Genomic DNA, 12,242 nt, shown 5'->3' with positions numbered 1-12,242 from the left:
TTCTTTCTGTTCTAAATTGTCGGGTACCGATATCTGCCGCTGATGAATTGCCGGCTTTTCATGTTTCACTGTGAGCACTGTTCCTATCGATTTGGGCAATCACTGTAATGCCCAAACCAACATGGCTGCGGCATTACAGTTAGTGGCAGGCATTCCCTGCATGTTGTTTGGCACTCTAAATAGCGCCAAACATGCAGGACGGGGACCCGAGCATCCGTCCGAGCATCGTGCAAGTACTCGGCGAGCTCCGAGCATCTCGTTACTGAGATGCTCGGGCGAGTACCGAGCAGTGGAAAGCATGCTCGCTCATCACTACTTCTCACTTGTGTGAGTACTTTGGTGACGAAGAAGTGAGAATTTGTTCACAAAACATTTTCCACATTCTGAACAGGAAAAAGGCTTCAACCCTGTGTGAGTTCTCTGGTGCTTAACCAGATCTGATTTCTGATTAAAACATTTTCCACATTCTGAACAGGAAAAGGTTTCTTCCCTGTGTGAGTTCTCTGGTGATTGACCAAATTTGATTTCTGGTTAAAACATTTCCCACATTTTGAACATGAAAAAGGCTTCTCCCCTGTGTGGATTCTCTGGTGGCCATCAAGAATCGCTTTACGGGTAAAACATTTCCCACATTCTGAACAAAAAAAAGGCTTCTCCCCTGTGTGGGTTCTCTGGTGTATAACAACATCTGATTTACGGGTAAAACATTTCCCACATTCTGAACAAGAAAAAGGCTTCAACCCTGTGTGAGCTCTCTGGTGCTTAACCAGATCTGATTTCTGGTTAAAACATTTTCCACATTCTGAACAGGAAAAAGGCTTCTCCCCTGTGTGAGTTCTCTGGTGATTGACCAAATTTGATTTCTGGTTAAAACATTTCCCACATTTTGAACAGGAAAAAGGCTTCTCCCCTGTGTGGGTTCTCTGATGGCTATCAAGAATCGCTTTACGGGTAAAACATTTCCCACATTCTGAACAAGAAAAAGGCTTCTCCCTTGTGTGAGTTCTCTGGTGATTGACCAAAACTGATGTCTGGTTAAAACATTTCCCACATTCAGAACAGGAAAAAGGCTTCTCCCCTGTGTGAGTTCTCTGGTGATTGATCAAAACTGATGTCTGGTTAAAACATTTCCCACATTCAGAACAGGAAAAAGGCTTCTCCCCTGTGTGAATTCTCTGATGTCTGATAAAACTTGATTTAAATGTAAAACATTTTCCACATTTTGAACAAGAAAATGGCTTCTCGCCTGTGTGGGTTGTCTGGTGGTTATCAAGATGCACTTTCTGTTGAAAACATTTCCCACATTCTGAGCATGGAAAAGGCTTCTCCCCTGAGTGAGTTCTCTGGTGTGCGATAAAACCTGATTTCTCTGTAAAGCATCTTCCACATTCTGAACAAGAAAATGGCTTCTCCCCTGTGTGACTTCTCTGGTGATTAACAAGATTTGATTTCTGGTTAAAACATTTCCCACACTTGAAACAAAAAAATCTATTCTCTGATGTGTGAACGTTTTGATGTTTAAGAAAAGACTTTTCGAGGGGAAAACCATTTCCATATTCTGAATGTGAAAATGGCTTCTTTGAATTAGGAGTAGTTTGTTTTTTAATGCTTATTTTGTGACTATGATTTTCCTTAGTAGTCTGCAATGTATCAGAAGACAGGACGTGTTTCAAAGGATCAGATGACAGATCTTTGCTGTGAAGGGATGACGGTATATCTGGAGTAATGGCATTCACTTCAATTGTATTCTGTGGGATCTCAAGATCATTAGATTTAGAAATTGAAGATGTCAGCTGTCCCTTTGATCTCCTGGTACAGTCATCTGCCAAGAAGAAAATCAATTATTATTTTTGAATAAAATATCCTCGAATTATATATTTTTTAACATTTCTACTCAAAATGTAAAAATAGCAATTTATGTAAAATATTGAATTATTCACCAACAAAATGACCGTTCACAGTCTAATAGAAAACCTCATAGGATGAACCAGTGGAGCATGGTGTCCAACTGATTGTTCATTCTCCCTCCCAAATATGGAATAAAAAGCCACCAATGTTATGTAGGCAAAACTAATACCAATAAAAACTTCTACTCATCTCACAAAAAACAAGTCCCCACTCAGGTCCATCATCTGTCAGTGGAAAAACAGAGGTTTCCACATTATTAGTGGCTGAAAGGCTCTTGAAAGGTAACATGGCTTCCATAAACCAATCCAGCAGTATCCACTCTCCCAAAGTCAAATCTCCCCTTCGCTTCTGAGCCTTGCAGTGCGCCCAAACCACATTTAGCAGCCATGTATTTGGCATTTCTATAGTGAGAAGAACCCATTTAATTTACGGTGTGGGTCTCCTGGAGCACAATCTGGGCACTATGTGTTGGGTAATAAAATGGCATATTTGTAATTTTCACTTTGCGCGGTGCAGGCGCTGTCCTGACACTAAGATAAGGGTGCCTGGGACCTGTAGTACCATCCAGTCTGGCAGTATGGGTGTGTGTGCTGTCCAGCTGGAGTAATCTGCTCCCTGCTTCAGCCATTTGGAAAGCACCGCACCCTACTAAAGCTGGAAGCATATTGCCGGAAGCTGCCAGATACAGCCTTGTTCTCCTCTGGGTCAGTCCTCTGTGCTCAGCTCCCGGCTTGTGTATTTGTTTCTGTTGTTACCTCGGCCGTTTACTGACTACTCTTGTGTCTTCTGATTTTGTATTTTCTCTGCCCTCCTGGTTCTGACCCGGCTACCTGACTATCTCACTCCACAGAACAGCAGGTAACACCGTGGCCCAAGCCTAGGGGTCTCTGTGTAAGTCCAGATCCATTAGGAGGGGTTAAAGGGTAATGGGCAAAACTGTGACTATAGATAATAACACCGACTGAAATGATCAAGCTGAACAGTATTCTTCCATAAAAAAAAAAACTTCAGTCTGTAACTACCAGGTAGTTACAGACTCACATAATTTAGGCAGGACGATCCCACCACAAATGAACGATCATACAGAATGAACATGTAAATAAAATACAAGAATAAAAATATATGTTTCATCCCAAACACCAACGTATGTACAACACTAAACCGGAGTTGTACTCATTTGTGGTGGACCAGTGGAGCTATGATGAGTGCTGACCAGAAGAATAGAGAAAGTATTAGCGCCCCCATTTCAGGAGAGATTGTGCAGTAATCTGAATTCCTTAGGATGAAAACATAATGGAATTTATGATGTGGAGTGAATCCATGAAACCAGGGCTGGAGCCAACACATCTCCTGCAGGCGTGAATAAATGTATATTACAGCCATCAGCCACGCACAGCTTAGAGATATATCATGGCTCAGGTGTAATGTTTTTTGTTTAGTTTATCACAATCCTGTTTGAAGTTAGTCGGTTTTTAAGAGAAATTGAAAAGTCAGAAAAAAAGGAGACTGTTCTTATTGTACAGAAATTAACACTTGGCCCTCACTGCACATTGAATATTGTCGATCCTAAATGCAAAATTTGGCCAGAAAGACTGGACCTGGTCTTGTAGGGACCATATGAGCACATTCAGCAGCACAGAAGTGACAGAAGGTAGATTAATCCAATAAGATAGCAGAGTCCTAGGAAGCCAACAGCATCATTACCCTCCGCTTTCTCTAAGACGTCCAATAATATTTTTCTTCAAGTAATTTTCTACTTTTTTCTAACTTGTCAGCACATTCTACGTACGCTGTCATTTAGCTTTGTAATTTACAGATATGGGCAAGTAAGAGTCAGCAGGTAAGAGACTAATCCCAGGGGGTAGGTGGATCCTCCAGGTTTTAAAGGTCTCTAGAAAAGGGTTTTCAATGTCCAAATTCATTTGAACAGTTTTGGGTGGAGAATGTTGTGGTCTAGAGGCAAAAGATTGTGATACAGCCGGACTACACTACCGAAAAAACAGCCACAGCCGGTGACAGAGAAAAATCTGTGACTTCTCTGTATTTAGTGGTTACTACTCACCTGGGTAGTCATATGTAGGAATCTCCTCTTTACACCGCTCATCACCCCTTACATATGTCTCTGTAGTATTAATATGGGTCAGATCTTCACCCTGAAACAAATATTGTGAAAGTCACAGACAGATGGAGAAGTCCCATCTATGATCAAATCTAATCCAGCCATCTCCACCGTTCTCATTACACAAATAGAAAACATATAATACTGGTGGATAAAACAAGACTGAACACAAGACCTTCACAGCCATCTACACATCATAGGGGAGATCTCATGACACCTTATCTCCATGTACCTGATGATCCTGAGGAACATTGGGATCTTCTTGTTTACAGTCCTGTGGAAGAAGAGGACGGGGACATCTCTCTGGTGTTGTCCTCTTACTGGATATATCTGGAGGAAACACATACAGGGACTGAATTCATTCTTTATATACAGATAATTATAGGCCGTGTGTATTTAGTCCTGTCTATTACCTGGTGATGTGAGGGGCTGGGGAACCTCCATCATGACGTCCTTGTACAGATCTTTGTGTCCTTCTAAATACTCCCACTCCTCCATGGAGAAATAGACGGCGACATCCTGACACCTTATAGGAACCTAACACATACAATGATACAGTCATCCCCCTGATCCCTTCATAGCGATACTGTTTAATGTCCCAGCATTCCCAGCAGTGTCACCTCTCCAGTCAGCAGCTCAATCATCTTGTAGGTGAGTTCTAGGATCTTCCAGTCATTGATGTCTTCATGCATCAGGGAAAGAGGTGGAGGCCCTGTGATTGGGCTCAGGGGTCTTCTCCATCCCTCAGACACAGGGTCCTGACAGCGCTCACTAGAGGTCTCCTTCACTACTGTGTAATCCTGGTTATGGAGAGACATATTAATAAATCTCCCTCCAGACATTTCCAGAGTCCTCACCTCTCCAGTTCTGTCCATCTGTTATTCCCATAGATAAGAATGATGTAATGTGACGTCATCAGAATCTCTCACCTCTCCAGTAAGCCGGAAGAGGATCTCTAGGGTGAGGTGTAATATCCTCTCCGCCATCTTGTCTCTGTCCATATCCATCTTTGATGGATCAATAAGGAAAATTCTCTTGTATTGAAGATCTTCACTGAGAGAATATGATATTGTAGAGATCTGAATGAGAAGATGATGAGCCAATGTAACATAATAAAAATCCTGTGTAATAATACAATTACTGGAGATAATAAGGGAAAAAATATGAGATTTATTATTTTGCAGTGCTTAGTTTTATTCTTTACATCTAGTAATAAAATCTACATATTTTAGACCACAGACAACAAGTAGTTTCTTCCTCAGAGTCTGCAGCTGAATATGTTTTCTCATAGACTCATCTTTGGTGACGCTAATTCTTGTCTCATTTACCGACACTGGAATCGGCATTGGTAATACTGCAGGAGATATTCATTACACGTGACATGAGAAATAACTACTTCATGAGGAGGACGACTTCTTCATCTTCTACTATGGCTCTAGAAACATATTTGGCCAGAGAGTGACTGACTACATCACCACCGGCCGTCTATATAAATGTTTCCCGTCTTCCCCGGACTGTAATCTTCTATCACGTTAGATCTCATGTCTGATTAAGACACAGATGTTTGAGGCTTTTATAAAAGCTTTTTTGTTTGCACAAACACCGCAGACAGTTCTTATTTGATACCAAGGTCTCCATGTGCAGTGTTTTATGGGGTTTATTTCTGGCATTAGGCTTTCCAATAGTACAAGAAAAAAGCAGATATTAAAATGTTTCAAAAGAAAATTGGCACCAACAATTCTGGTAAAAAGAAGCCATACAAAAAGCGTAAGACACATTGCTATTTTTTAACACTTTAATTTGTTTAAAAAACAAACAAACAACTTTTAGGCACCAGAACATAGATGTTCACCGCAGAGATGGCACAGGTTCGGCTGCAACAAAATCCTGGCAGTTTAACCACTTGCTGCTGACAAAAGCAAATATGGCATCTAAGAAGGTGTGACAGAGTCCGGCTCAGTGCCCCTCCTCCCCCAAGTACTTGATATTATGTGGCTGCCTAGTTACTACGATACTTAAATGACTAATAATGGTGTCTGGGCCTGCAATGTATGAAAGTCTATTAGGCCGGAGTCAGCACCCAATAAGTTACATTTTAACGCCCACATACCCAGACTAAAGTTGCATGAAAGCACTGATTTCGGGGGGCTTGGTCGACTATATGAAGTATTTTGGGGCCGATCGACAGATGATGTCAGGGCAGAGAAGGATCTGGTATCCTGAATTTCAGAAACGAATCCTTTTGTTCTTCCTGTAGATAATCCTGGCGACTCGCTCATCCAGACCACAGGGAAGCTGGAATATTTGTGTGTATGGGGGAGTCGGGAGAGATAACCGTCTGCCAAATGACTGATCAGTCAACAATTATCTCATGTGTATGGGGCCGTTAGTATTATACTGACAGGCAGTGATGATGCACTGTTCTTCTGTACGGAGGTGTATCAACTGAGCAATCAGAGGCTTGTAAGTTGTGTGATCGCACGAAGGAGAGTTGTTTAAAAAAAGATTTAAAGTGAAAAAATATCACAGATTTTGCAACAAGAAATATCTGTCACTATACGGAGACCAGACTCACTGCACAATGTTAGTTAAGTCACGTCCATAACAACTTTCTTATACTCAGTTATCCTATACACATCATATACACTGTGACGTAGATAGAAATCACAGATCCAACAGCAATAGCTGAAATTGAGCCCCTCGAAAAAATATACACTGCTCAAAAACATAAAGGGAACACTTAAACAAGAGAATATAACTCCAAGTAAATCAGACTTCTGTGAAATCAAACTGTCCACTTAGGAAGCAACACTGATTGACAATCAATTTCACATGCTGTTGTGCAAATGGAATAGACAATAGATGGAAATTATTGGCAATTATAAGGACACCCTCAATAAAGGAGTGGTTCTGGAGGTGGGGACCACAGACCACATCTCAGTACCAATGCTTTCTGGCTGATGTTTTGGTCACTTTTGAATGTTGGTTGTGCTTTCACACTCGTGGTAGCATGAGACGGACTCTACAACCCACAGAAGTTGCTCAGGTAGTGCAGCTCATCCGGGATGGCACATCAATGCGAGGTGTGGCAAGAAGGTTTGCTGTGTCTGTCAGCGTAGTGTCCAAAGGCTGGAGGCGCTACCAGGAGACAGGCCAGTACACCAGGAGACATGGAGGGGGCCGTAGGAGGGCAACAACCCAGCAGCAGGACCGCTACCTCTGCCTTTGTTCAAGGAGGAACAGGAGGAGCACTGCCAGAGCCCTGCAAAATGACCTCCAGCAGGCCACAAATGTGCATGTGTCCGCACAAACGGTTAGAAACCGACTCCATGAGGGTGGTATGAGGGCCCGACGTCCACAGATGGGGGTTGTGCTCACAGCCCAACACCATGCAAGACGCTTTGCATTTGCCACAGAACACCAGGATTGGCAAAGTCGCCACTCGCGCCCTGTGCTCTTCACAGATGAAAGCAGGTTCACTGAGCACATGTGACAGACGTGACAGAGTCTGGAGACGCCGTGGAGAGCGATCTGCTGCCTGCAACATCCTTCAGCATGACCCGTTTGGCAGTGGGTCAGTAACGGTGTGGGGTGGCATTTCTTTGGAGGGCCGCACAGCCCTCCATGTGCTCGCCAGAGGTAGCCCGACTGCCATTAGGTACCGAAATGAGATCCTCAGACCCCTTGTGAGACCTGATGCTGGTGCGGTTGGCCCTGGGTTCCTCCTAATGCAGGACAATGCCAGACCTCATGTGGCTGGAGTGTGTCAGCAGTTGCTGCAAGATGAAGGCATTGAAGCTATGGACTGGCCCGCCCGTTCCCCAGACCTGAATCCGATTGAGCACATCTGGGACATCATGTCTCGCTCCATCCACAAACGTCACGTTGCACCACAGACTGTCCAGGAGATGGCGGATGCTTTAGTCCAGGTCTGGGAGGTGATCCCACAGGAGACCATCCGCAACCTCATCAGGAACATGCCCAGGCGTTGTAGGGAGGCCATACAGGCACGTGGAGGCCACACACAATACTGAGCCTCATTTTGACTTGTTTTAAGGACATTACATCAAAGTTGGATCAGCCTGTAGTGTGTTTTTTTAGTGAGTCACCCCCAAAATTAAAGTGGAAAAACACACTACAGGCTGATCAAACTTTGATGTAAAGTCCTTAAAACAAGTCAAAATGAGGATCAGCATTGTGTGTTGCCTCCCCGTGCCTGTATGAACTCCCTAGAACGCCTGGGCATGCTCCTGATGAGGTTGCGGATGGTGTCCTGTGGGATATATATCAATCAATATATATATAATTTTCCTCCCCATCCACGATAGATAAGAGTCTCTCCACTGCTTAATGAGATTTACTGTGGAGTCAAGCAGAGGGGGAAAGTTCAATTTAAATAAATCTCCCTTCTGCCTATCTTCACCCCAAGGTATGTGATATGGGTCTTAGGCCAAGTGAATGGGTATAAGTTTTCCAGTTTTGCTAGGGAGTGTGTGGGGACATGAAAGTCCAGAGCTTCCGATTTGGAGAGGTTTATTTTGAAATTAGAGAGACTGCCATATTGCTCCACCAGCGCCATCAAGGCAGGGAGACCCTTTAGAGGATTGGTTAAGAGGACCAGAAGGTCATCAGCAAAAGCTGCTGTTTTAAAATGTGAGTTGTGTATTCTGATGCCCTCTATCCCCTGATTTTCTTGTATTGAGATCAATAAAGGTTCCATTGCCAAGACAAACAACAGTGGAGACAACGGGCAGCCTTGTCTGGTCCCATTGCGTATGGTGAATGTGTTTGACAAGGAATCGTTGATTTTGATGCGTGCAGTCGGGTTATGATACATAGCCATAATGGCAGTAACCAGTGCAGGTGGTAAGCTGAAGCGTAGAAGTGTCTCCTCCAAGTAGATCCAGTTCATCGTGTGGAAGGCTTTCTCAGCATCTGTACCCAGTAGTACCAAAGGGATCTTGTGGGCTTTGGCATATTGAAGAAGGTGCAAAATTTTGTGAGTATTGTCCTTTCCCTCTCTCCTGTCCACAAATCCAGTTTGATTCAATGAATTAAGATTTGGCAAGAACTCGGCAATTCTACGTGCAAACATACTGGCCAGCAGTTTCAGGTCAACATTCAATAGGGATATAGGTCAGTAGCTGCCACATAGGGTCGGGTCCTTGCCATCTTTATGTATTAATGATATTTTGGCTTCGAGCATTTCTTGTGGAAAGGGTTGACCCTCTAATGTTTCATTAAAAATCTTCAGAAGATGGGGCAAGAGGAGAGGGGCGAAAGTTTTGTAGTATTGCGCAGAGAACCCATCTGGACCAGGGGCTTTGCCTTTCGGGCACCTCGACAGGGTGGACTGAAGTTCCTCTAGTGTGAAGGGTTTAGATAGTTTGTTTTGTTTAGATGTTGTTAATACAGGGAGATTCAGTGTTCGCAGAAAGTGAGCAGTATCTGACTTTCTCTGTATCTCATGAGCTTCTGTGTCATTTGGGCGAAGATTATATAGCTGTGAATAGTATTCCAGAAAGGCCGTCTCAATGTGAGTGGGGTTCTGTGCTGTAACACCGCTGGAGTTCACAATGGAGTGGATGTGGGTGCGGGCTTGTCTTTTGCGGAGCCGGGATAAAATAAATTTGGAGGCCTTATCTCCATGTACAAACGTCCTGTTTTTCCACAACGCATACATTTTCACCGAACTGACATTAAGAATATCTTTCAATTTTTGTCTCTTACTAGTGATGGTGGCCAAAGTTATATTGTCATTGGTTTTTTTGTGGTTCAGCTCCAGCTATGCTATATCGTCGTATAAGTTTTGGACTTCTTGATGTCTCCTTTTGTTATAATAAGATGCAATGGAGATAAGTTCGCCTCTTAGCACAGTTGTATGTGCTTCCCAAAGGGTCTGGGGGGAGGTCCCCTCTATTTCGTTTTGTTGGAAGTATTGGTGAAGTTTATTACTCAGTCGCGCCTGGATAGCAGGTAAGCCCAGTAGTGCTTCATTTATCTGCCAAGATCTGGGACCTGAGCGCATTCCGGCTGTAATTATTGAAAGTAATACAGTGGCGTGGTCTGAATAAACGTTCGGGGTTATATTTGAAGTAGAAAGTCTAGGCAGGAGCGATCTTGGTACAAAAATGTAATCTATACGGTGGTAGGATTTATGAGGATTGGAATAGAAAGTGTAATCTCGTACGGAGGGATTTAAGTATCTCCATGAGTCAATTAGCTGCATAGAATTAAGAGTGGTACGCAGTCTCACTAGATCTCTAGAAGAGATGGCGCTTTTTTGTTTGGAAGTGTCCAGCATAGGTTCCAGAGCAATGTTGAGGTCTCCTCCAATCAAGAGAACACCCTCTCTAAAGCTCTCTATCTTTTTTAGAATCGATATTAACCATTTAACCAATTTTTTGTTGGGTGTGTACAGGCTACATAGGGTTACCAATGACCCACTGAGTAACCCCTTAACACATATGTAGCGCCCTTGAGGATCTACGAGGGATTCTCTGAACTGGAATGGGACTCCCCGCAGCATAGCAATGGAGACTCCTCTCGAGCCAGATTGAGTTGATGTGGCATGGTACCATGTGTCATAGAGTGAACGCTCAAAGTTTGGCAATCTGTTGGGTTTAAAATGGGTCTCTTGGATGAATAGCACATCCGCGTTTTGTTTTTTAAGTCTATGCAGTGTTGGGTGTCTGGAGCTCGGCGAGTTTAGACCATGGGCGTTTAAGGATGCAAAAGTAATTACCTTATCGGCGTCTGTCATGGTGGTATAGGTCTTTCTCAGGTGGCGCTTCCCGTGGAAAGAAGCTATTTGTGCCTATAGGGATTAGGAGATGGAAGGGAATAGGAAGAGGGGAAGGAGGGGAGGAAAGACTAGAGATCAAAGAGAAATGGAAAAAGGTAAGTATTAGTTTAGTTGATTGAAAACAATATATAACAATTCCAGATTCAAATTCAAACCACATATATAATGATTGGCATTAGTAGCCAGTTTAGGGGAGCATGCCCAACTTACAAATTTATATTCAACGAAAACATCCTTGTAGAGCATGGCATAACAAGAGTTACGTGGAGTAACAAATAGCGAGGCCAAGACCTGAAGGGGGGAATGGTATGATGAGTCAAACCACATACTTAGGAATTCAAAAAAGGGGAGAGGTCGAAGCCTGTTTCCGAATTCCTTGACCGAGACCAACAGAGTCCAGGAGAAAGAAACAAAACAGTTTACTCTTTCTCAATTGTCCCGAAAAGGACCGACGAAGAGATGGGACAGCAGCGAGTGTCAAAACCGCTCAGGTGATATCATCAGGCCTTTTAGGAGTCGGAGATTTAGCTGACTTTCTCCTCGCGCGTTGTGTTTTCGGGGTCGCTTGTTGCCAAGGGATTGGGCTCGGAAAGGGTTGAATCAGCGTCGCAGAATGAAATGTCTCCAGATCACGGTAGGATGCAAGAGCTATGTCAAGGGTTTTGCAGGCAGCTTTAACATCGGCAGATGATCTGGCGACGATCTTCATGTCTCTTGCTGTCACGTGGACTCCGAAGGGGAATAACCAACGGAAACGGTGACCCCTCTGCAGTATAGCATCCGTGAAAGGTTTCAACAACCTTCGTTTTTTCAAAGTGATAGTCGACAGATCTTGAAAGAGCTGGATCCGTGTGTCTTCATAGGAGATCTCCTGTTGTTCCCTTGCTCTGCGGAGGATCAGATCTTTAACTCGGTAATCCAAAAAGCGACATAATACATTTTGGGGTGCCTCTCCTTGGGGCGGTTTGGGTCAGAGGGCCCTATGGACCCGGATTAGTTCGATTTCTCGGGGGTCATCATCAGCAAGTATGCCCCTGAAGATCTCTACTGCAGCTTTGCCCAGAGCTTCAAATGCCACAGATTCGGGAAGGCCTTTAATTCTAATATTGCTGCGTCGCTCCTGATTCTCGTGATCTTCCAGGGTATTATGGATCAGATGTAGTTGTCGTTCATGAGCATTTAAGTTGTCAAGCAGCGCATTGGCTTGTTGTGAGAGTGCAGTTTGGGATTGTTCAAGCGTCTCCATCCTGTGGCCCTGTTGGGTAAGGTCATTTTTTATCTCTGCCAATTCTCGACTAATTGGTTCAAGGGTTTTAGCCAATATTCGCTTTATGAAAGAGCGAGTAACCGTGGAATCCTTATCTGAGCATTCTCCATCCGAGTCACTTTCCACCTCAGAGTCAGAATTGT

The 12,242-nt window shown here is 43.6% G+C and overlaps 2 protein-coding genes across 2 annotated transcripts in view; both read right to left on the bottom strand.

The window, feature by feature from the left end:
- Positions 1-12,242, bottom strand: part of LOC141197749 (uncharacterized) — a 92,646-nt gene that overhangs the window by 23,192 nt on the left and 57,212 nt on the right. Inside the window, exon 8 of the mRNA XM_073662835.1 lies at positions 516-1,180. Coding sequence (XP_073518936.1) covers positions 516-1,180 — 665 coding nt within the window. The remainder of the gene's footprint in view (positions 1-515; positions 1,181-12,242) is intronic.
- Positions 4,236-10,902, bottom strand: LOC141197680 (gastrula zinc finger protein XlCGF66.1-like). Its single transcript, XM_073662769.1, has 5 exons — positions 10,773-10,902; positions 4,957-5,106; positions 4,648-4,827; positions 4,441-4,564; positions 4,236-4,357 (listed from the first exon to the last, which is right to left on the bottom strand). Exons 1-5 carry the CDS (start codon positions 10,788-10,790, stop codon positions 4,236-4,238), a joined length of 594 nt encoding a protein of 197 aa, XP_073518870.1. The 5' UTR covers positions 10,791-10,902.

The sequence above is a fragment of the Phyllobates terribilis genome, unplaced genomic scaffold, assembly GCF_046119375.1.
Source record: "Phyllobates terribilis strain yellow unplaced genomic scaffold, ASM4611937v1 Scaffold_86__1_contigs__length_6382490, whole genome shotgun sequence".
Classification (NCBI taxonomy): Eukaryota; Metazoa; Chordata; class Amphibia; order Anura; family Dendrobatidae; genus Phyllobates; species Phyllobates terribilis.
The sequence above is the reverse complement of the archived record's forward strand: the minus strand, read 5'-3'. Positions and strand labels throughout refer to the sequence as shown.

Coding starts and splice junctions, on each gene's coding strand:
- LOC141197680 (XM_073662769.1), bottom strand. Junction 4,565..4,647: donor TTGAGCTGCTGACTGGAGAG/GTGACACTGCTG, acceptor TGTATGTGTTAG/GTTCCTATAAGGTGTCAGGA. Junction 4,358..4,440: donor CCAGCCCCTCACATCACCAG/GTAATAGACAGG, acceptor TGTTTCCTCCAG/ATATATCCAGTAAGAGGACA.